This window comes from Lissotriton helveticus, chromosome 3_2 (assembly GCF_964261635.1).
Source record: "Lissotriton helveticus chromosome 3_2, aLisHel1.1, whole genome shotgun sequence".
Classification (NCBI taxonomy): Eukaryota; Metazoa; Chordata; class Amphibia; order Caudata; family Salamandridae; genus Lissotriton; species Lissotriton helveticus.
Window position 1 is genome coordinate 88,507,477 of NC_136062.1, and position 22,792 is coordinate 88,530,268.

Sequence of the window (22,792 nt, forward strand, 5' to 3'; positions counted from 1 at the left end):
AACACAATGAGTCGGATGTATGTTGTAGGTCCCGCTAGATGGATTACTGATGTGGGAATGTGTGAGGACACCATCGAAAGCGTGAAATCTATACAAGCCGAGGCAACTGAGAAAGAGGTGAATGAATGGAGAGAAAGTAAGGGTAGGTTAGATGCGAATGGTTGTTGGGTCGAATTGTCAGAACACCAGCGATGGCTATTACCTAACGCCTATGTACTTGCAGTAGTAACAATGGCTCATGGATTTGCGCACATCAGTTCGAAAGGAATCTGTAAAGTATTGGCCCCAGTATGGCAAAATAGCAATATCCCGAAATATGCAGAGAATGTGGTCAGAAACTGTATGGTGTGTTTAAAGTACAATCCCGGTAGGGGAACCCCAACTCCAGTTGGTCATTTTGCGCCTCCAACGTATCCTTTTGCGCCTCCAACGTATCCGTTCGAGGTTTTGCAGCTCGATTTCATTCACATGGAGAGATGCAACAATCTGAAGTATGTGCTCGTTGTTGTTTACGCTTTCTCCAGGTGGGTGGAAGCATACCCCCTTAAGGACAATACTGCCTTGTCAACTGCCAAAGCCCTTGTCAAAGAGTTCTTCCCGAGATTCGGCATGCCTAGAATCGTCTGGAGTGATAATGGAAGTGAATTCGTAGGACGCGTGATGAAGAGAGTGTGTGAGTGTTTAGGCATACACCAAAAGTTGCACTCTGCGAATCACCCCCAATCGGCTGGATTAGTAGAATGCTACAATGGCACTTTAAAGCTCAAATTAGCCAAGATCCAAGCCTGTACAGGTCTTAAATGGCCTGACGCCTTGCCCCTAGCACTCTTGTCAACCAGAATGACTGTCCATTCCAGGTTAGGACTTAACCCCCATGAGATAGTGTTTGGTCGCCCAGCCAACGTCTGGGGCGTGCCAAGGCAAAAGAAACTCAGCGAAATAGAGCACCCCGTACTGCTTGACTATTTGTGCGAATTGACAACTAAATTGCGTGTTTTACACCAACAGGTTCACAGCTCCTCTCCGCCAGCCTCTGACGATCCAGGTCACTCCATCGAACCCGGCACGTGGGTCTTGGTGCGGAATTTCCAGCGCACAAACAACGGACAGCCGAGGTGGACCGGACCGTACCTGGTACTTCTTTCCACGAGATCAGCTGTTCGGGTGGAAGGCAAAAAGAACTGGGTGCACGGGACCCATTGTAAACGGGTCCCTCTGTCCCTTCCATACGACCGGTGGGTCAACGAAGGAATTGCCGACTCCGAGACAGAATCCATACCTCGCTTCATCCCTTTCAGCGATGCACGTTTAAAAGAAACTGGTACCGAAAAGGAGAGTGATCATATTTTACAAGGACTTGTGCCACCGTCAATGCAGTTGGACACTTCAGAACCTAAGACATTGTTTGAAGACCACACCGTACCTGGGAAACAACAATATAATCTAAGGTCAAGACAAAGAGACTAATAAAAAGCAAACCAATGTGATTTCCCTTCCCCCAAGAACTATTTTTGATTTTTCAGCTCTCTCACTCTCAGGAAACTTGCTCATTTTTGATTTTCGAACCGCCATTCGGTTCTGCTGCTAGGGTCGCGGTTGAAGTCTGGGGAGTGCAACTGGGGACGTCTAGGTCAACGGTTCTGGTTGGTCCAAGGGAGTTACCCCGGACTGAACAGAGCGCACTCCCTGGCAGAACCAACCTACCACCGCGGGCAGCAACTAGAGGATGGAGTTTCCTAGGGTAAAGAGACCTACCAGATTCACAAACATTGAAAGACAACTATGCACTGTACTGGCCAAAAGAAGGTTTTTGATAACATGTATTTTAATGTTGTGTAGCATAACGATGTTTTTGACTGGTTATACTCTATTCGTATTCCAAGTTACTTTTTCAAATGACACCCGGCCACCGCCTCCTCCTACTATCTCTCCACACTTCTTTCACCCTCTACCTGAACACGAGTCTGCCAGAAGACTCGAATTTGTAAATAACTCATTCATTCAACTTCTACACCAACACCATTCCATAATGAACACATCGAACTGTTGGATATGTGGACTCATGCCACACACAACGGATAAGGGTATCCCATACTTCATCCTGCCATTCAGTTATTATGGTTCTCTGTGGGCTTTCCAGACCATGTTCCTATTCGCCCTAGAACCATACCCGACCCGTTCTACTGAGAGTGATTCCAGTAACAAGGCACTAGTAGCAGGGATAAGAAATAGGAGTAGAGAGTTCGACACGTATCTTACGATTCCCAAAGATGAACTCACTCCGTACACTCGTTGGAACGTAACTAAATATGGGGTTTACCTGAGTAAGAGCCAGACAGCAAAGAAATCCCGCCCAGTTTGGATAGTACCCAACCGAGGTCACTTATGTTTACAAGGTATAGGCAGGGATCCCAAAGCACAATTAGGAAAGAGTATATGCACGGAAACCTATGTGTTCGCTTCCCGAACTTCCCCTATACTATTAGCAGCCAAAGGCACGTATTTCGTCTGCCATGACCAAGCCTACACCTGGTTGCCCCCCGACTTCTCAGGTACATGTGTTATCTCATTTCTGCTGCCTCCCACCTACACGGCCAGAGCAGATTACCATCGGACAAGGACAGCTAGAGGTGTCGTGAGTAAAGACGACACCGCGGGTCAGGAATTCGCTGATTTCGCAAAGGGTTTTCTGCCATTTTGGGGGCCTATGGTGAACAGCAGGAATATTCGCCAGTTATCGAGGATAGTTGAATCCGCCGTGATTACAACGGCCGGAGCCCTTGGCAATTTGACGACCGAACTTCAGTCGGATCGACTTATGACCCTTCAGAACCGAGTTGCCCTAGATATCATACTCGCCGATCGTGGTGGTGTGTGTAGAGTGATCCAATCCAGTTGTTGCATTTTCATCCCTGATAACGCACCGACAGTGTACCAGGCCATCTCTAAGCTACACGAGATATCTGGTTCCCTTCACGTAGAAAAAGGGGACTGGTCCTTACTAGGGTGGTTCTGGGAACTGATCGCTACCAGGGGATGGAAAACACTGATCTTCATTGGGATGATCTTAGCACTTCTGTTTATGTTCTGCCTGTGTGTACAGTGCGCTCCTGCACTATGTGGCCTCTGTGCTACCTCATGTGTACGGAAGCCTGTGTCAAGGGACGAACTGAGCAACAGAATGATGCTACAGCAGCATCTCCACGAATTCCTTCATACAGATTTAGACTCGGATTAACATGAATTATTGCCTTATATGAGGGCAAAAGGAGGGTCTGTGGTTCTGAAATTCTGGACCCTACCGTTGTCCCGGTATCGAGGTCCAATACCCGTGTCCCGAAACATCAACGTACCATGACGAATTTTGTGTTGACGAACCGATAATGATTAGGACATCATTCCTATGCATTTGCGTCATGATCGAGGTATGCTAACACCCCTGAATCGTAGTTTCCGTCCCGACCCCTCAGACTCCATTTTGTAAACGGTATCCATCTTGTGTCTTGCCCTCATGATAAGTCAATTAAAGGTCGAGCTTGATCTAAAAGGACACGTCCACCTTCCCTGACTCCCCCCTGACCTGTCCCAACTGACTCCCTTGCCTCCAGCCAAACCTGTTTGGGAAGCTCCTCGCCCAGTGGCCGAACACGATAGCATCAATGCACAACATACCACAAACCATTCACCGCATACAGATCATGTTTTCTACTCACATACACACCTGTCCACGCTCCCTGTTTATGGCCAGTTTTATGACTAGGAGGTGCCTTCTTTTATTGGGGTTTCACCGATATCTGATGGGAGTTCCGGGCCTGGCTAGGTAATCTATCACGAATTGGATATCTAAAATACGGGCTTGCCTACATGACTTCGCTCTTTTGTATTATTGTAGAAATATGTGTATAGCTATATCATAAACTCAAGAATTCTTGCTTGCAGCTATTATTTCTGTATATAAGGAGAAGGCTGGTTCTGTAAAAACGAACAGTCTCCTGAGAACACATGACCCGTGTTTGTCGTGCTTCTAGGACACCTGTTACTTGGTAGCTGCCAATAAAACTTGATCTCTGACTGCGACTAGAAGACTCCGTGTTTCTGTGGTCCGGAACAGGGAGAACTCAGAGGTCTTCGGGTGTTATCCCCTGGCACCAAACGGGTTCCTAAAAACCCGTTACCTCAAATTGCCTGGGTTTGTTTTTCATAAATAAGTAGTAAGCACTATATAAATGTAATTACAATTATTATAAAGTGCTGCATCACTGCGCACAGAGATAAGTCTCAAATATCACCCACCCTTGAAATTGCAATATTCACGTCCTTCCACTTGACACAATATGAGGCAGCTACGAGATAAATGACACCCGTAACAAAATGCATTAAATAAATACCCTATACACCATCTTCAGAGATGAGCAAATGCCAGGCACCCCGCTGACCAGTGACCTTTTCATCTAGAGAGGCAATCGAGAGGGGTATACAGAATGCAAAATTCTCAATAGCTAACAAAAAGTGAGGCCTGTTGATTAAGAAAAGAAATACTTCATGAGCCAAATAAATAAAATGTTGGTAGCCAGCTGAGGTATGACTGTATGTAATTCGACAAATGCTAAGCATGTGAATCTTGCAAAAGTAGTGAGTGCGTCTGCCTACAGCCCTACTTACTGTAGAAGATACGCGTTCGAGCACATCGCGTTTCTTCACTTACCATGTAAACAACGATCTTCATAAAATTTAAAACAAAGACAAAGTATTGCTTTTTCCAATTAGGGTGTACTAAGCAAAATGGACTCTAAAACAATAAAAGAACAAGCCACACATAAAAATGTTTATTTTATGTAAAAATAATAATAATATTAATAATAATAACCTGGAATTACTAGTTCCATCTCCTCACCTTCTCTCTCCTTGTAATTTGTTCTAAACTTTCCACAATCCATTTCGCCTCTCTGTGCTAAAGCATTTTATTTTGTACTTTTTCAGCCATCCTGTTCATCTCTTTTGTCATTTTTTCCTTCACTCTCCTGTCCACCTCCCCTTTACTCATACCAAACCCCTCCGACTGCTATGAACTCCTCAGAGAAAAAAAATATATATATTACATATATTTATTTTTTTAAACTCTCGATCCTTTGCTCTTTTGTCCCTCCGCTATTCCTTTTCAATGCAAATAATGGACTAACATGTCCACCGCACAAGTTAATTTAATATTTCCCTTTACTAATTCCCCACTAATTCAGTTGGTAATTTGTTCTAAAATTTCCACAATCCATTCCGCCTCTCTGTGCTAAAGCATTTTAATTTGTTCTTCTTCAGCCATCCTGTTCATCTCGTCATTTTTCCTTCACTCTACTGTCAAAGTTTTTCCCCCACCTCCTGATTTACCCCGCTTCCATCACACATTACTCCCCTTCTCCCTTGTTTTCCTCTCTCGTTGTCAACTTTATATAAAAGAATCCATTTTGTTTATTCCACTTCTAGTACTGCTCTCTTCTTGAGACGGAGGCGAGAAGAGTGAGTTTTAATAATCTTCTCTATCACTCGCCTATTACTTTTTCCTTAATTTGCTCTCCTTGCGTGGCTTCTCTTCCACTCTGCTCACCCTCTCCTTCTTGTATTTCTCCTCATCAATCTCCAATAGGGAAACGGCCACTACAACGCGGCCGTTTCCACACATAACATTAACCATGCATGCATTACAAAGCATGCGTGGTTAGCACGAATAGCCTTTACCACGCATACCTTTACTACAAGATACGTAGTAAGGGCCTGTGTGGTAAAGGTTAAAATAAAAAAAACGGGTTGGGGGTCTCCCCCCCCCCCAAAAAAAAATACGCAAGAGAAGAAAAGGGGGCTTAGGGGGTCTCCCCCCCGAAAAAACGCACCCGATAGTCACGATCATGGAGGCAATCAACCTTGTTAGAGGAAATGAAAAGACACTTCAGTTTCCTACGATGTGCAACGTCAACAAGGAAGATCATGGAGAAGAGACGACAGACGAGACGACGTGGAGAGGTAAGGGGAAATTTAGATTTAAAAAAAACGCAGGGTCCGATTCTAGGGTTAAGGGCAGGGAAGGGGTATTTGTAAGAAGGGTTTAGGGGTGGGGGAATAAACTTTACCAAGAGTATGCCCTTACCATGCATGAATTTACAACGAAAATTGGCGTAAAAATATTGTAACGCACGCGAGGTAAAGGCATGCGTTACCACGGAATGCGTTGTACCATCATACAACCCCACTTAGATAAAGAGAAAGCATAAACCGGGAGATGAGAAGATAAAGGTTAGGAGAGAGAACAGTGAAACAATGTGTGGGGATTGAAGAAAGGGGAAGATGATAGGAAGAGTAGATAGAGGCGAGGAGAGGAAATGTAAATGTAAACCGAGTAATGACAAGGCTGACCTAAATCGAAAAGTGTAATTATTACAGAGGTTGTATTATATTTTTCACTGTTCTCTCTCCTAACCTTTATCTTCTCATCTCCCGGTTCATGCTTTCTCTTTATCTAAGTGGGCATGTCTTGCTTTCTTGTGCTGTAACATATGACACAGTTTGCCACAAAGATACAGAAGTGTGGTCATCAAGCTCTGTATTCAAGTTGAAGTCATGCAAGGTAGCAATTCCTTAAGCATCCGTTCTATTTTCCTACATTTTATCCTGTGATGAAAATCTTCAAAGTATGTTTAGTGGTACAAAAGTATGTGTAATAGTACAACTGCTTAGTGTTCACCTGCACTCAAGAAGCTAAATCAAAGACGAACAGTGCCCTGGACTACATGCCATCTTTTCGGCACAGACCACAACTTCAATACATTTTTTGCAAAGAGACCATTATTACAAAACAGCACACCAGTCTAGATCTCATGTTTCCAATGAGACATGTGGCATATCTTTAGCAATGACAGCAGTGGTGTGACATAAGTTTAAGGCCCCCCCTGCAATGTACACGGAGGGACCCCTAGCTCTGGATTTTATCCAGAGGGCTCAGGTCTGAGTACTGTACTGAGGGGGGTGCCCCCTGCAGCTCGCTCCCCCCCACCCCCCCGCACCGAGGGGGCCTGTGTTACGTCCCTGAATGACAGTTCTAGTTTGTCGGTAAACTAAAGGCATCCTAGTAGTAAGAAGCAAGGCACAAGTCCTAAAAAAAGAAGTGGGGGGAAACTGACGTCACGACATGAAGTGACTTCACGAAAGGTGGCTTGCACCATCAGGCTCATTACCTCCCCTCGCTCACCCCTTAGATGCGATTGCATCAGAGAAGCCAGCGCATGAGCAGCATTCTGAATGAGCTCCAATCTCGCCCCAGAGAGGCCAAAAAGTGAATGTGTGGCTCGGTTTGCTCCAGTTACCGGGCTCCCGGTAAAATAAGTGGGGGGATGCCGTCCACCCGCGGTGGGGGGGGATGCCGTCCACCCGCGTGGTGCCCTGGCAATAAGCACTTGTTAACAAAAGCAGTATTTCCAGGACCTCACGCTACACAAAAGAGTGGGTTAAGAAAACAATAACATGATGTTGTCTGAGCTGGTGGGGTCGAATGAACGCTTTACTAATGCTTGTGTTTGTAGAGGGGCGAGCCCAGACAAAAGCATCTGAAAAATGGATACTACAGACATAGAAGAGTTGCTTTCATTCTGATGCATGTTTTTCAGCTGCTTTTGTCAGTCTATAAAACAGCCCTTAAGGCATGACAATGAAGGCGAAAGGACACAAACAAATATCCAATACAAATAAAAACACGAGACTGAAATACTCCAAGATGTGACTGTCAAGGTCTCAAGCCAACTGCTGAAGGTTATGAAGCAAAATAAGCAATGATTATAGGAGCCTGTCATAAATCCTCTTTAAAAAGTACTGTAGGAAATATGTTAACCATGAATGATGGCATAACAGCCATGCAGGTCAAAAAACAGGAATAGGCTGATTACAACTCCAACTGTAGATGTTTTCCAACAGCAGCTTTATTTAACAACAAATACCAACATACTGCTCCCATACTGTGAAATGCAATAAAACACACAGCAATGATCCTTGGAGCTGCACCAATATAATAAATAGTGATTCAAGTGGAAATGTTGCATATCGATTCGAGAACTGCGTTTCCTTTTTGATACAGTGGAAGCCAACGACCTATTTAAACACATCACCACTTAATTTTAAGTTTATGCCAGCAGCTGACATTTGTTTCAAGTGAATTTCAATTGCTGTGGTGCTTGAGTGATCTTTCGATGCACACAATACTAAAACAATTAAACCAAATAGTGGGGCCTTTGTTTCTGGTTTATAGTCAACAAACAGGCTTCCATCCAAGTCCATCATAACACGATGGCACAGACTTTATTTTCATAAAACAGGACTTCTCTGGGATGTGTGCAAAAGAATTATGAAAATGATGCTCAACTTGATTCCGTTTTACATCTTATGATATGTAACAAATCTGAGCATACATTACAGGTGTCAACAAACACGACAACATAGGCCTGCTCGAAACGATCAAATTAGCAGAGTACGGCAAATGTAGCAATGAAAGATTAAATTGTGTATCCTTCGACTTTTACAAATAACTAATTCTACAAAAAAACAACTTTGACAACACTGCATTTGTATACACAGTAATCTTAGCCTCTAGACTGGAATACAGGAGGTGTATTGTTTGGTACTGGGCATGAAGAAAAATACAAAGCTACATTATTTATGCCGTCTCCGTTGAAACTAAATTCACACTTTTAAAATATGTTATCCCTAACAAATACCGCTACATTACTGGACACTGAAAAGACTGGAAAATAAGGGTAACATGAACTTCCTTCAAAACACACCTTTCTGCAGTCTTGTGTCTCCACTGTAAATCATACTGAAATCCCTGTGTTAGGAAGCCGAGCCTCGGTTGTAAAAAAGCTGCGGGGTTTTTCTCGGATGAATCCAGATGGCTGCAGCGGTTAGACAAAAACATTATGCTTTCGGTGCACAGCCCGTCTTTCCGTGCAGTGCATTTCTTCTGTCTACTGTACAAAGAAGGCAGAGTAGAGCGCACATAGCAACAGCCCGGACAGCTGATTGGGCGGTAGGCGTGGTTCAACGCTTCCCTGCTTGCAAGGTCTACTACAATTTCCTGTCTGTTTGGCAGTAGTATCAGGTTTTCTCTTTCTGTGCTTGTGAACTCAGCTGTGTTTGAGCAATTTAAGAAAAAATAGCACAAGCAGTAGAACTCAACAGCAGCCGATAAAAACGCGCAGATTTATCGGTTTTTACATACAATGTATGAAAGCAACCCAAAGTATTGCCTTGGAACCGTCAGACGTTTATTTACATAGGTTTAAAAGTCCAGATCATGTTTGAAAGAGTTCTGCAGTTTAGGAAAACAACTTGAAACTATCCATGGAGATTTCCAGATATGAAAAATTACAATTTATAAAATCTCCACTGAATATGAGAAATAGGAGACAGGTAAATTATAGTCACGTCCTCCCACTCTGAGGGAATTGGTTGGCACTAGGGAGGGTGGGGGGGAAATTGTTCACAATATGATGCCGGTATATCTAGCGCTTGGTTTAGCTATGTGCTGTATACCTTTCTTTTAGTGTCACATATACAGTCTTCTGGAAACTTAAATCAACTTTTAGCAAAACGCAACTTTTATACTAAACAAGGCCTCAAGTCCTAAAAAAAAAAAAAAAAGGGGGGGCTCACTAAGTTAGGCAGAATGGGTATAACATCACAATATGCAACATCACACCACAGGACACTGCATGTGGCTTCACAACCCATGCCCTCGCAGAAAGTGCCATCCGATCTTAAGACCTCACATATGTTTAGCAGGTCTGTCATGAGTACATTTGAGCACTTACAATATTTAATAACAAATTAGATTTTGCATTGGTGTTGAGGCAAAATGTTGACGCAAACCCGATGCAAAATCTGGGCCTCAACTTAAATATTAAAAAAATTTTAAGCTGTGCCAGTAAGAATATGGCAACAATGAGAAATAAGGCAGTAAATCTGTTCTGTGTAATTGGTTGCCAGAGCCAGCCTTTGCTAAGATAGAGCCCTGGGTCGTGGGTGGAGAGACATTTCGAGACCTTACTGATGGCAGTGAATTAAATGAGGCAGCAGGGGGTCTCTTTTGTGTTCACTAGTCAGTATCTGGATGAGCAAGGACTGGCCCCTGACACAAACATCCCGGACCTCACCCAGCTCACCTAAATCACCAATCGCTTAGCTACCTCACACAGATGATGGTTGTGTTGATGTGCGCCAGCAGGGGTGAGAAAGTAAAAGGAGGGTAAGCAAGGGGGCTAAAGGGGTGTTAAAAACATCATCCCCCGTATGACAATGAAGGACTAAAACCACTGTACACTGCAAACTGTACAGAAACAAATAGGTAAGGAGAAGGTTGGAGCAAGATGAGAAGGGTGCTGCTATGGGCACAACCTTAACGTGCACACACAGCTCCGTGTGCCCCATAGAAAATAGGCGCCCTAGGCCTGGGCCCAGCTCACCCATGCTAAAAGACCGGCACTTTTGATTACAATGGATTTTAAAATATCTTATGAGGTTAAGGCCCCTGCTGCAGAGATCTTTGTGTGCCAGCTAAATGTCAAGCAATATTAATAATTGGAAGATAATTTATTTGCTGGAGAACTGTGCTTTTCCTAGTTCCAGTTCTGAATCAAAGTAGCATAGAGAGTTAATAGGTCTTCTACAAAGCACATTATGTAAGCGGGTTACTGCTTTAAACACAAAGAGCCCTTTGTTACATGCAGTTCATAAATTGTAATCCCTCTAATATAGCGCAGTGCGGTACGAAGGACATGTGGCTCCTACACCTTATAACCCTCACTGGCTAAAAGAAAGGATGGTTTTTAGGTTGTCAGAGAGTGGGCGCTCAGCCAGGGTAGAGGCACTATAGAATCAATGTGGTGTGGTGCAACTGGGTGAGTGGATAACCATATAACCACCCAAGGAGAAGCGAGCAAGCTCACTAATCCACAATAACATAAAATGGCGAACCCTATGCACACACTTGACAAGTAAAAAGCGGATGCAATGTCCTCATGTAAGAAATTCAAAACGCAGAGAAACAACAGTAATATGCAACTTAAATATATAAGGAATTCAATGTCAATCCAAAAAGTCTTGGTCTCCTTGTTTATTCCAACAGCATGTGAACAACCAGCCGACACGTGTTTCATCGCATCTTGCGAATCTTCAGGGCTGGAAATAATACAGAAAACAAGGAGCTATACTTGGGGATATATACATTTATATGTGTGATCCTGAATACCACTTCACGTCAGCCCGTGAGACAAGCGTCATTTGTATTTCCTCATGCATAAGTTTCTGCCCCTGAGATGGTTGTTGGAAAGCATCCATAAGTGTGCTATTGTGCTCCTAATATGCTCATGCATACCGTGCAATTGGGGTAAAACATTGTGCACTGCGGCACCTTGATCGATGGAGTGAATTCACACATATATATCATCTATTGTGGTAACCAGATTTGTGCATGGTGCCGTGCTGCACTACTGTCTATATCGGGTGTAAGGGATCATGCGTGTATTATGTGCTCGGTGACATAGAAAAATAAAATTGCAACACATACCTCCATTGGTTGTGAATTAGACCAAAAGGTCTATCGTGATCGATAAATATAAGTGGATTTTAAGAAACAAGAGAGGGAAAACAACGGGAAAGAATAGAAAGAAAGAGAGGTCGAAAAGTTAGATCCATGGAGATATCTATTATTAAAGACTGCTCACTCAAATAAGTACTTATTGGGAATAATTCTAGTAGCACACTCTGTCATTATGTTATGTCCGCGTTTATCCAAATTTCAGGATGTGCATTTAATAGCGACAACATAAAAAATTATTATTAAACTAAGAAAACGGAAAGCTCACCGCTCTTCCGGTGATATTTCCGACCCGGAAGGGCCCAAGACCATCCAAACGCGGTTGCAGAATGTGGTATAGTTACTGCAATAAAGTTGGAGAATATGGGGTTAAATATGTCCTCTTATTTAGAGAGGGGAATTATAGGAGATGTATATTATTCTCGTTACGCTTAGTGACTTATTAGTTACTATATTTGTCTGGCTGCCCTCTAAAAAGAGGAACAAAATCATACCAATATTATTACTGCTAAACAACATTGTGACTTCTCCTAACGTGTTGATATGTCAGTACCCTGATCATCGTAAGTTGATGCTGTTGGCAAAATTAACAACTTCTACTGTGGCTTCTCGTAGTATTTTTTAACTTGCTAAGAGTTCTTTCGTCTGTCGACTCTTGCTAATATTATGGAGACGATCAAATTACATACGGCATATTTAAATTACCTCATAAGCGAAGTGCGCTCGTTCTGGGTTGCCCGGGAAAAGATGTGTTTGCTCAATCGATTTGGGTCTGAAAAGTGATACACATACAGGGTATTAAACTGACTTAAAGGTGATTCGGCACCAAGCCTGTTGCTCAACCATCCATTCGAATTCTGATTCAGACGGCATACCTGAAAAGACGGGGTGTCTTGGTTATTGCTGGTAAGTTTGAAGCCTGTTCCGGACTTGGTGTCTGTAAGACAAACAATCCGGACAGGCAGGTTAGGAAACCTGCGAGTTGTCATACTTGGCAAGATATACTCGGCAAGGCATAACATCTCGTCGGCTAGAAGCCATATAGCGGCATTACCTGTAAGCGTCTTGCCGCTTCTCTCTTCTCTCCCGGGTCTCCTTGTTCGAAGTGCGAACACGTGACCCGGAAGTGAACTCGGATTAAATACCGTTCCGCCCACTGATGGCGAAACGTCATCCGTGTTAGTTTCATTTAAAGTGATAGACGTCGCGAGAGGGAAACTGCTAAGAATTAGACTCTCGCATTTGCTCAGAAATTGAATAAAATTTTCCATGTAGAGAAAAGAAAAAGAATTAGATGTCAATCCGCAATTTGCCGTAGGTGATATTTATCCAATATATAGTGCTGGTGAATTACATGCTCAGTGCACTAATCAATAGCGGTTGCTCCAAATTTCGTGAACACGCTTGTGAAGATGTTACAACTACATCGTATTTACTCGCAGCGGTGGTAGAGAAACGTGAGATGATCTCCTCCCAACCTCTCTTACAATCTACAAGTGTCACTGGTATTTATGATTGCAAGTGTTATATCATCCAAATGCATCTTATGGAATATACAGTGGTTATGCCTATTGTTTACATATTTGTATAATGCATAGAAAACCTACGTTGAACTAGAAACCTAGTAGATACTGCTATGACAAACAGCAAGTTATGTTAATACAGCAGAATAATCCATCTGTTATTGTCTGGAGCATTGTGCATTGATACGTGGTAAGCTCACTATGACAATTACACCTTCAGTATAAGTCCAATAGCTTCATATGCTCAATTCATTCTGTCATAGTTATTGTATCACGTAAATCCACAACTCCTCTATTTTACCTTGTTTCACGTTAAGAATTCAATCCCCTAAGAAGAATTGAAGCTCTGAATCGTAGTTTAAGCCTAAGCCGACTGCGTACATTTTCATGATCCACATGGCCTCTGTACGTCGTAATTTTAGTTCCCTGTTGCCTCCTCTGATCCCTTGGTTTACTACATCAATACCAAAGAAGGACACACACTTCTCATTCTCAGAGTTCTGGCAACTAGCCACATGCAATGCTACAGGGTATCTGGGATCTTGTTTCATTATGGCCCTCATATGTTCCGAGATCCTGTCTTTGAGGGCACGTATGGTGCTTCCAACGTACTGTTTACCACATTTACATTGTATTATGTACACCACATATTTGGTTAGACAGTTGATGTTAGAGTTTATGGAGAAACATTCACCTTTGGGATTAGAGAATTGTGTTGTCTTATGTTTGGCCCACCTACACATGGCACAGAATCCACATTTGTAGAAACCCTTGTTTTTAGAGGAGAGCCAATCTGTTGCCTGTAGACCATGGGGTACAGTGGGACTCAATCTGTTTCTGAGGGTGTTCCCTCTCCTGTAGCAAATCTGGGGCCTATCTGTGATAAATGGGATTAAGGAGTTCTCATTCTTAAGTATACCCCAGTGTTTCGTCATGCTTTTTCTCAAAGTGTGATGGAGAGAATTAAATTCAGTGATCAACCTGAGTGGGTTGTTTGTGACCTGAGGTTGTGTTCTGGGTTGTAGCAAGTCTTTTCTTACGGTTTTGTTGATTCTCTTTTCTGCTTGTCGGATCACATTATTAGTGTAACCTCTTTTGGAGAACCTGTTTTTCATGTCGTCTACGCAGTCTTTGAATTGGGATTCTTCACTGCAGAGCCTTCTGGCTCTAAGGAATTCCCCATACGGTATAGACTTTACCTGGTGCGGAGGGTGAGAACTGTCAGCATGTAATATAGAGTTACATGAGGTGGATTTTCTAAAGAGCTTGCTGTGTAGAATATTGTCTACCACATATAGTTCTATATCCAAAAATTCAATTCTAGTTTGACTATGTGTCATGGTGAATTTAATTTCCCAAGTGTTGTTATTCAAGTAATTGAAGAATTCCATAAGTAGTACCTCTGTGCCTGACCATAGGAGAATGCAGTCATCTATGTACCTTCCCCAGAAAATTATGAAGTCAATGTATTGGGAGCCCTTGTCACCCCAGATAAGATCCGATTCCAGGTTGCCCATGAAAAGGTTAGCAAACGATGGGGAGAATTTCGATCCCATCGCTACTCCCTTCTTTTGGCGATACCATTTCTTATCAAACATGAAAAAGTTATTGTTTAACACAAGTTCCATCATTTCTGATAGCATCGCAGTATGTTGGTACAGTGAAGCTGGTCTGTTCCCCAAACATCTATTCAAAGCCAGTAGCCCCAAATCAATATTAATGCTAGTGTAAAGGGACACAACGTCCATAGTTACAAGAAATGTGTCCGGTTGCCACTGGATATCTGATAGAATGCTCAGAATGTGTCTGGAATCCTGTATATATGAAGGAAGATTGTGTACTAGGGGTCCCAGAAAGAGATCAATATATTCTGCCATCCTCTCGGTAGGACCCCCTATGCCCGAGACTATTGGTCTACCCGGAGGGAAGGGTTGGTTCTTGTGTACCTTGGGGAGTGTGTAAAGCCATGGGTATGTAGGTCGGAAAATTTTGAGATAAAGGTATTCCTGGTCATTTAGTAGACCTGATTGTTTCCATAGCAATAGTTTCTCATTAATCTTAATTGTCAAGGAACCTATAGGATTAGATGATATTGATTCATAGCAAGTAGCGTCCGCTAATTGACTATGAATTTCTCCCTCGTAATCTGCTTTGTCCATTATTACAACGTTACCGCCTTTATCGGCCTCTTTGATAACAATATGTGCATTGCCACTAAGAGAAGTTAAGGCGGCTCGTTCTCCGATTGTCAGGTTGTCTAGATACTTGAATGATTTTACTGCATTGTAGGTGTTGATTCGTTCAATGTCTTCTAGTACTCTTTTGTGAAACTGATCTATTACATTGCCCCCTGAAAGTGTAGGTACCCATCTGGATTTGCTTTTCAAACCACTCGATACACTATAATCTGGGTCTATGTCGAGCTCCATTAAAAGTCTATCCATGTCGTATGGTGAATCCTCCATATCAGTAATAGACAAGAGTAAGTGTGTAGCTTGTACATCCTTTATTGACAAGAATTCTTCTGTGTTAGCAAGGACAGGAATATTCTTTTTACCCACATCAGTATTGGTTTTGTCAGAAAAATGTTTCTTTAACTTAAGGTTTCTGATAAACTTAAATAAATCTATTTTAAGTTTACAAAGATCGCCAGTAGCAAACGGATTAAAACTCAAACCTTTGCTTAACAGTGATATCATGTTAGGTGTCAGTTCTAGTGAGGAGAGGTTGATTACTTGTACTTCTGTATGGCTATTTGTGTTTAGTTCCTGTTCGTGCCTGATCTTAACTTGTCTCTGTACCCTGTCCTTTGATCTCCTGCCCCTACGGGTTTTGGATCGGGTGGATCTCTCTGGACTGGGAACCGGTTGCCTCTCCTGATTCTCTGGACCTCCTGGGAAAAAGTCGCCACATTGCCTGCGGCTGCGGTTTCTGGTTCTTCACTACTAAGTCCCGCACTGCTAATAGAAGCATTGCTGGACGAGACTGAACTGGCTCCAGTTGTGGATGGAGTGTTCACATTTCTGGTCTGATTGTTGGGAATAAGTGGATCATATTTACTGGCGTAGGTGAATACCCTGCCCTGTTGGTAGTCATTCTCATCTCGTTTAATCTGTCTTGCTTTCCTATTTTTGATGTCATTTTGCTGTTTGAGAAGAATATCATCCAGGATAACATAGTTCTGCACATCCTGAAATTTGGATAAACGCGGACATAACATAATGACAGAGTGTGCTACTAGAATTATTCCCAATAAGTACTTATTTGAGTGAGCAGTCTTTAATAATAGATATCTCCATGGATCTAACTTTTCGACCTCTCTTTCTTTCTATTCTTTCCCGTTGTTTTCCCTCTCTTGTTTCTTAAAATCCACTTATATTTATCGATCACGATAGACCTTTTGGTCTAATTCACAACCAATGGAGGTATGTGTTGCAATTTTATTTTTCTATGTCACCGAGCACATAATACACGCATGATCCCTTACACCCGATATAGACAGTAGTGCAGCACGGCACCATGCACAAATCTGGTTACCACAATAGATGATATATATGTGTGAATTCACTCCATCGATCAAGGTGCCGCAGTGCACAATGTTTTACCCCAATTGCACGGTATGCATGAGCATATTAGGAGCACAATAGCACACTTATGGATGCTTTCCAACAACCATCTCAGGGGCAGAAACTTATGCATGAGGAAATACAAATGACGCTTGTCTCACGGGCTGACGTGAAGTGGTATTCAGGATCACACATATAAATGTATATATCCCCAAGTATAGCTCCTTGTTTTCTGTATTATTTCCAGCCCTGAAGATTCGCAAGATGCGATGAAACACGTGTCGGCTGGTTGTTCACATGCTGTGTTGGAATAAACAAGGAGACCAAGACTTTTTGGATTGACATTGAATTCCTTATATATTTAAGTTGCATATTACTGTTGTTTCTCTGCGTTTTGAATTTCTTACATGAGGACATTGCATCCGCTTTTTACTTGTCAAGTGTGTGCATAGGGTTCGCCATTTTATGTTATTGTGGATTAGTGAGCTTGCTCGCTTCTCCTTGGGTGGTTATATGGTTATCCACTCACCCAGTTGCACCACACCACATTGATTCTATAGTGCCTCTACCCTGGCTGAGCGCCCACTCTCTGACAACCTAAAAACCATCCTTTCTTTAAAGTCTTTAGTCAGTTAAGGGTTGCCGCCTAGCACTCTCTAACAACAATACCAGAGTTGTTTACCTATAGTAGATCCACAATTGATTCAACTCACATGGATCGCAGCAAAGCTGCAGAGGAACTTTTCGATAATCTAGCCAAGGGCATGTCCACCACGACTGCCACCACCAGTACGAACCCTCCGCGGAAGGAAGGCCTTAGAGACAAGTTTATAAAACTTGAACGTCTTAAGAAACAGGAGAATGCGAAGTGGTGGGACGGCACCACTCTCAAACAATACTTGAGATTAAAAAGAATACCCAGGGGCCTCAGAGGTCAGATCTTTCCCACTTACGACAACTTAGATGCAGACCTGATGTCCAAGTGGGAAGATTCACTCACAGCAAACTCAATGACCCTTATAGATATTTTAATAGAGAGTTCGGACCGCAAGGTCACTAAGTTACAAGCAGATATTGCTGTGGTCGAACAAGAAATCAAAGACTTAAATATCCCTGAAGCAACAATAAAGAACTATGTTATCCTGGATGATATTCTTCTCAAACAGCAAAATGACATCAAAAATAGGAAAGCAAGACAGATTAAACGAGATGAGAATGACTACCAACAGGGCAGGGTATTCACCTACGCCAGTAAATATGATCCACTTATTCCCAACAATCAGACCAGAAATGTGAACACTCCATCCACAACTGGAGCCAGTTCAGTCTCGTCCAGCAATGCTTCTATTAGCAGTGCGGGACTTAGTAGTGAAGAACCAGAAACCGCAGCCGCAGGCAATGTGGCGACTTTTTCCCAGGAGGTCCAGAGAATCAGGAGAGGCAACCGGTTCCCAGTCCAGAGAGATCCACCCGATCCAAAACCCGTAGGGGCAGGAGATCAAAGGACAGGGTACAGAGACAAGTTAAGATCAGGCACGAACAGGAACTAAACACAAATAGCCATACAGAAGTACAAGTAATCAACCTCTCCTCACTAGAACTGACACCTAACATGATATCACTGTTAAGCAAAGGTTTGAGTTTTAATCCGTTTGCTACTGGCGATCTTTGTAAACTTAAAATAGATTTATTTAAGTTTATCAGAAACCTTAAGTTAAAGAAACATTTTTCTGACAAAACCAATACTGATGTGGGTAAAAAGAATATTCCTGTCCTTGCTAACACAGAAGAATTCTTGTCAATAAAGGATGTACAAGCTACACACTTACTCTTGTCTATTACTGATATGGAGGATTCACCATACGACATGGATAGACTTTTAATGGAGCTCGACATAGACCCAGATTATAGTGTATCGAGTGGTTTGAAAAGCAAATCCAGATGGGTACCTACACTTTCAGGGGGCAATGTAATAGATCAGTTTCACAAAAGAGTACTAGAAGACATTGAACGAATCAACACCTACAATGCAGTAAAATCATTCAAGTATCTAGACAACCTGACAATCGGAGAACGAGCCGCCTTAACTTCTCTTAGTGGCAATGCACATATTGTTATCAAAGAGGCCGATAAAGGCGGTAACGTTGTAATAATGGACAAAGCAGATTACGAGGGAGAAATTCATAGTCAATTAGCGGACGCTACTTGCTATGAATCAATATCATCTAATCCTATAGGTTCCTTGACAATTAAGATTAATGAGAAACTATTGCTATGGAAACAATCAGGTCTACTAAATGACCAGGAATACCTTTATCTCAAAATTTTCCGACCTACATACCCATGGCTTTACACACTCCCCAAGGTACACAAGAACCAACCCTTCCCTCCGGGTAGACCAATAGTCTCGGGCATAGGGGGTCCTACCGAGAGGATGGCAGAATATATTGATCTCTTTCTGGGACCCCTAGTACACAATCTTCCTTCATATATACAGGATTCCAGACACATTCTGAGCATTCTATCAGATATCCAGTGGCAACCGGACACATTTCTTGTAACTATGGACGTTGTGTCCCTTTACACTAGCATTAATATTGATTTGGGGCTACTGGCTTTGAATAGATGTTTGGGGAACAGACCAGCTTCACTGTACCAACATACTGCGATGCTATCAGAAATGATGGAACTTGTGTTAAACAATAACTTTTTCATGTTTGATAAGAAATGGTATCGCCAAAAGAAGGGAGTAGCGATGGGATCGAAATTCTCCCCATCGTTTGCTAACCTTTTCATGGGCAACCTGGAATCGGATCTTATCTGGGGTGACAAGGGCTCCCAATACATTGACTTCATAATTTTCTGGGGAAGGTACATAGATGACTGCATTCTCCTATGGTCAGGCACAGAGGTACTACTTATGGAATTCTTCAATTACTTGAATAACAACACTTGGGAAATTAAATTCACCATGACACATAGTCAAACTAGAATTGAATTTTTGGATATAGAACTATATGTGGTAGACAATATTCTACACAGCAAGCTCTTTAGAAAATCCACCTCATGTAACTCTATATTACATGCTGACAGTTCTCACCCTCCGCACCAGGTAAAGTCTATACCGTATGGGGAATTCCTTAGAGCCAGAAGGCTCTGCAGTGAAGAATCCCAATTCAAAGACTGCGTAGACGACATGAAAAACAGGTTCTCCAAAAGAGGTTACACTAATAATGTGATCCGACAAGCAGAAAAGAGAATCAACAAAACCGTAAGAAAAGACTTGCTACAACCCAGAACACAACCTCAGGTCACAAACAACCCACTCAGGTTGATCACTGAATTTAATTCTCTCCATCACACTTTGAGAAAAAGCATGACGAAACACTGGGGTATACTTAAGAATGAGAACTCCTTAATCCCATTTATCACAGATAGGCCCCAGATTTGCTACAGGAGAGGGAACACCCTCAGAAACAGATTGAGTCCCACTGTACCCCATGGTCTACAGGCAACAGATTGGCTCTCCTCTAAAAACAAGGGTTTCTACAAATGTGGATTCTGTGCCATGTGTAGGTGGGCCAAACATAAGACAACACAATTCTCTAATCCCAAAGGTGAATGTTTCTCCATAAACTCTAACATCAACTGTCTAACCAAATATGTGGTGTACATAATACAATGTAAATGTGGTAAACAGTACGTTGGAAGCACCATACGTGCCCTCAAAGACAGGATCTCGGAACATATGAGGGCCATAATGAAACAAGATCCCAGATACCCTGTAGCATTGCATGTGGCTAGTTGCCAGAACTCTGAGAATGAGAAGTGTGTGTCCTTCTTTGGTATTGATGTAGTAAACCAAGGGATCAGAGGAGGCAACAGGGAACTAAAATTACGACGTACAGAGGCCATGTGGATCATGAAAATGTACGCAGTCGGCTTAGGCTTAAACTACGATTCAGAGCTTCAATTCTTCTTAGGGGATTGAATTCTTAACGTGAAACAAGGTAAAATAGAGGAGTTGTGGATTTACGTGATACAATAACTATGACAGAATGAATTGAGCATATGAAGCTATTGGACTTATACTGAAGGTGTAATTGTCATAGTGAGCTTACCACGTATCAATGCACAATGCTCCAGACAATAACAGATGGATTATTCTGCTGTATTAACATAACTTGCTGTTTGTCATAGCAGTATCTACTAGGTTTCTAGTTCAACGTAGGTTTTCTATGCATTATACAAATATGTAAACAATAGGCATAACCACTGTATATTCCATAAGATGCATTTGGATGATATAACACTTGCAATCATAAATACCAGTGACACTTGTAGATTGTAAGAGAGGTTGGGAGGAGATCATCTCACGTTTCTCTACCACCGCTGCGAGTAAATACGATGTAGTTGTAACATCTTCACAAGCGTGTTCACGAAATTTGGAGCAACCGCTATTGATTAGTGCACTGAGCATGTAATTCACCAGCACTATATATTGGATAAATATCACCTACGGCAAATTGCGGATTGACATCTAATTCTTTTTCTTTTCTCTACATGGAAAATTTTATTCAATTTCTGAGCAAATGCGAGAGTCTAATTCTTAGCAGTTTCCCTCTCGCGACGTCTATCACTTTAAATGAAACTAACACGGATGACGTTTCGCCATCAGTGGGCGGAACGGTATTTAATCCGAGTTCACTTCCGGGTCACGTGTTCGCACTTCGAACAAGGAGACCCGGGAGAGAAGAGAGAAGCGGCAAGACGCTTACAGGTAATGCCGCTATATGGCTTCTAGCCGACGAGATGTTATGCCTTGCCGAGTATATCTTGCCAAGTATGACAACTCGCAGGTTTCCTAACCTGCCTGTCCGGATTGTTTGTCTTACAGACACCAAGTCCGGAACAGGCTTCAAACTTACCAGCAATAACCAAGACACCCCGTCTTTTCAGGTATGCCGTCTGAATCAGAATTCGAATGGATGGTTGAGCAACAGGCTTGGTGCCGAATCACCTTTAAGTCAGTTTAATACCCTGTATGTGTATCACTTTTCAGACCCAAATCGATTGAGCAAACACATCTTTTCCCGGGCAACCCAGAACGAGCGCACTTCGCTTATGAGGTAATTTAAATATGCCGTATGTAATTTGATCGTCTCCATAATATTAGCAAGAGTCGACAGACGAAAGAACTCTTAGCAAGTTAAAAAATACTACGAGAAGCCACAGTAGAAGTTGTTAATTTTGCCAACAGCATCAACTTACGATGATCAGGGTACTGACATATCAACACGTTAGGAGAAGTCACAATGTTGTTTAGCAGTAATAATATTGGTATGATTTTGTTCCTCTTTTTAGAGGGCAGCCAGACAAATATAGTAACTAATAAGTCACTAAGCGTAACGAGAATAATATACATCTCCTATAATTCCCCTCTCTAAATAAGAGGACATATTTAACCCCATATTCTCCAACTTTATTGCAGTAACTATACCACATTCTGCAACCGCGTTTGGATGGTCTTGGGCCCTTCCGGGTCGGAAATATCACCGGAAGAGCGGTGAGCTTTCCGTTTTCTTAGTTTAATAATAATTTTTTATGTTGTCGCTATTAAATGCACATCCTGAAATTTGGATAAACGCGGACATAACATAATGACAGAGTGTGCTACTAGAATTATTCCCAATAAGTACTTATTTGAGTGAGCAGTCTTTAATAATAGATATCTCCATGGATCTAACTTTTCGACCTCTCTTTCTTTCTATTCTTTCCCGTTGTTTTCCCTCTCTTGTTTCTTAAAATCCACTTATATTTATCGATCACGATAGACCTTTTGGTCTAATTCACAACCAATGGAGGTATGTGTTGCAATTTTATTTTTCTATGTCACCGAGCACATAATACACGCATGATCCCTTACACCCGATATAGACAGTAGTGCAGCACGGCACCATGCACAAATCTGGTTACCACAATAGATGATATATATGTGTGAATTCACTCCATCGATCAAGGTGCCGCAGTGCACAATGTTTTACCCCAATTGCACGGTATGCATGAGCATATTA

At 42.2% G+C, this 22,792-nt stretch overlaps 1 protein-coding gene across 4 annotated transcripts in view; it reads right to left on the reverse strand.

Annotated features, from left to right (window-relative positions):
- Window positions 1-22,792, reverse strand: part of ATOSA (atos homolog A) — a 481,732-nt gene that overhangs the window by 388,363 nt on the left and 70,577 nt on the right. Inside the window, exon 1 of one of the 4 annotated variants that reach the window (XM_078684848.1) lies at window positions 8,817-8,982. The exons of the other annotated variants lie outside the window; for them this stretch is intronic. Within the exon in view, the coding sequence (XP_078540974.1) occupies window positions 8,817-8,850 (34 nt within the window). The 5' untranslated portion in view covers window positions 8,851-8,982. Of the gene's footprint in view, window positions 1-8,816; window positions 8,983-22,792 lie in introns of those variants that run through there. 4 annotated transcript variants of the gene reach the window in all.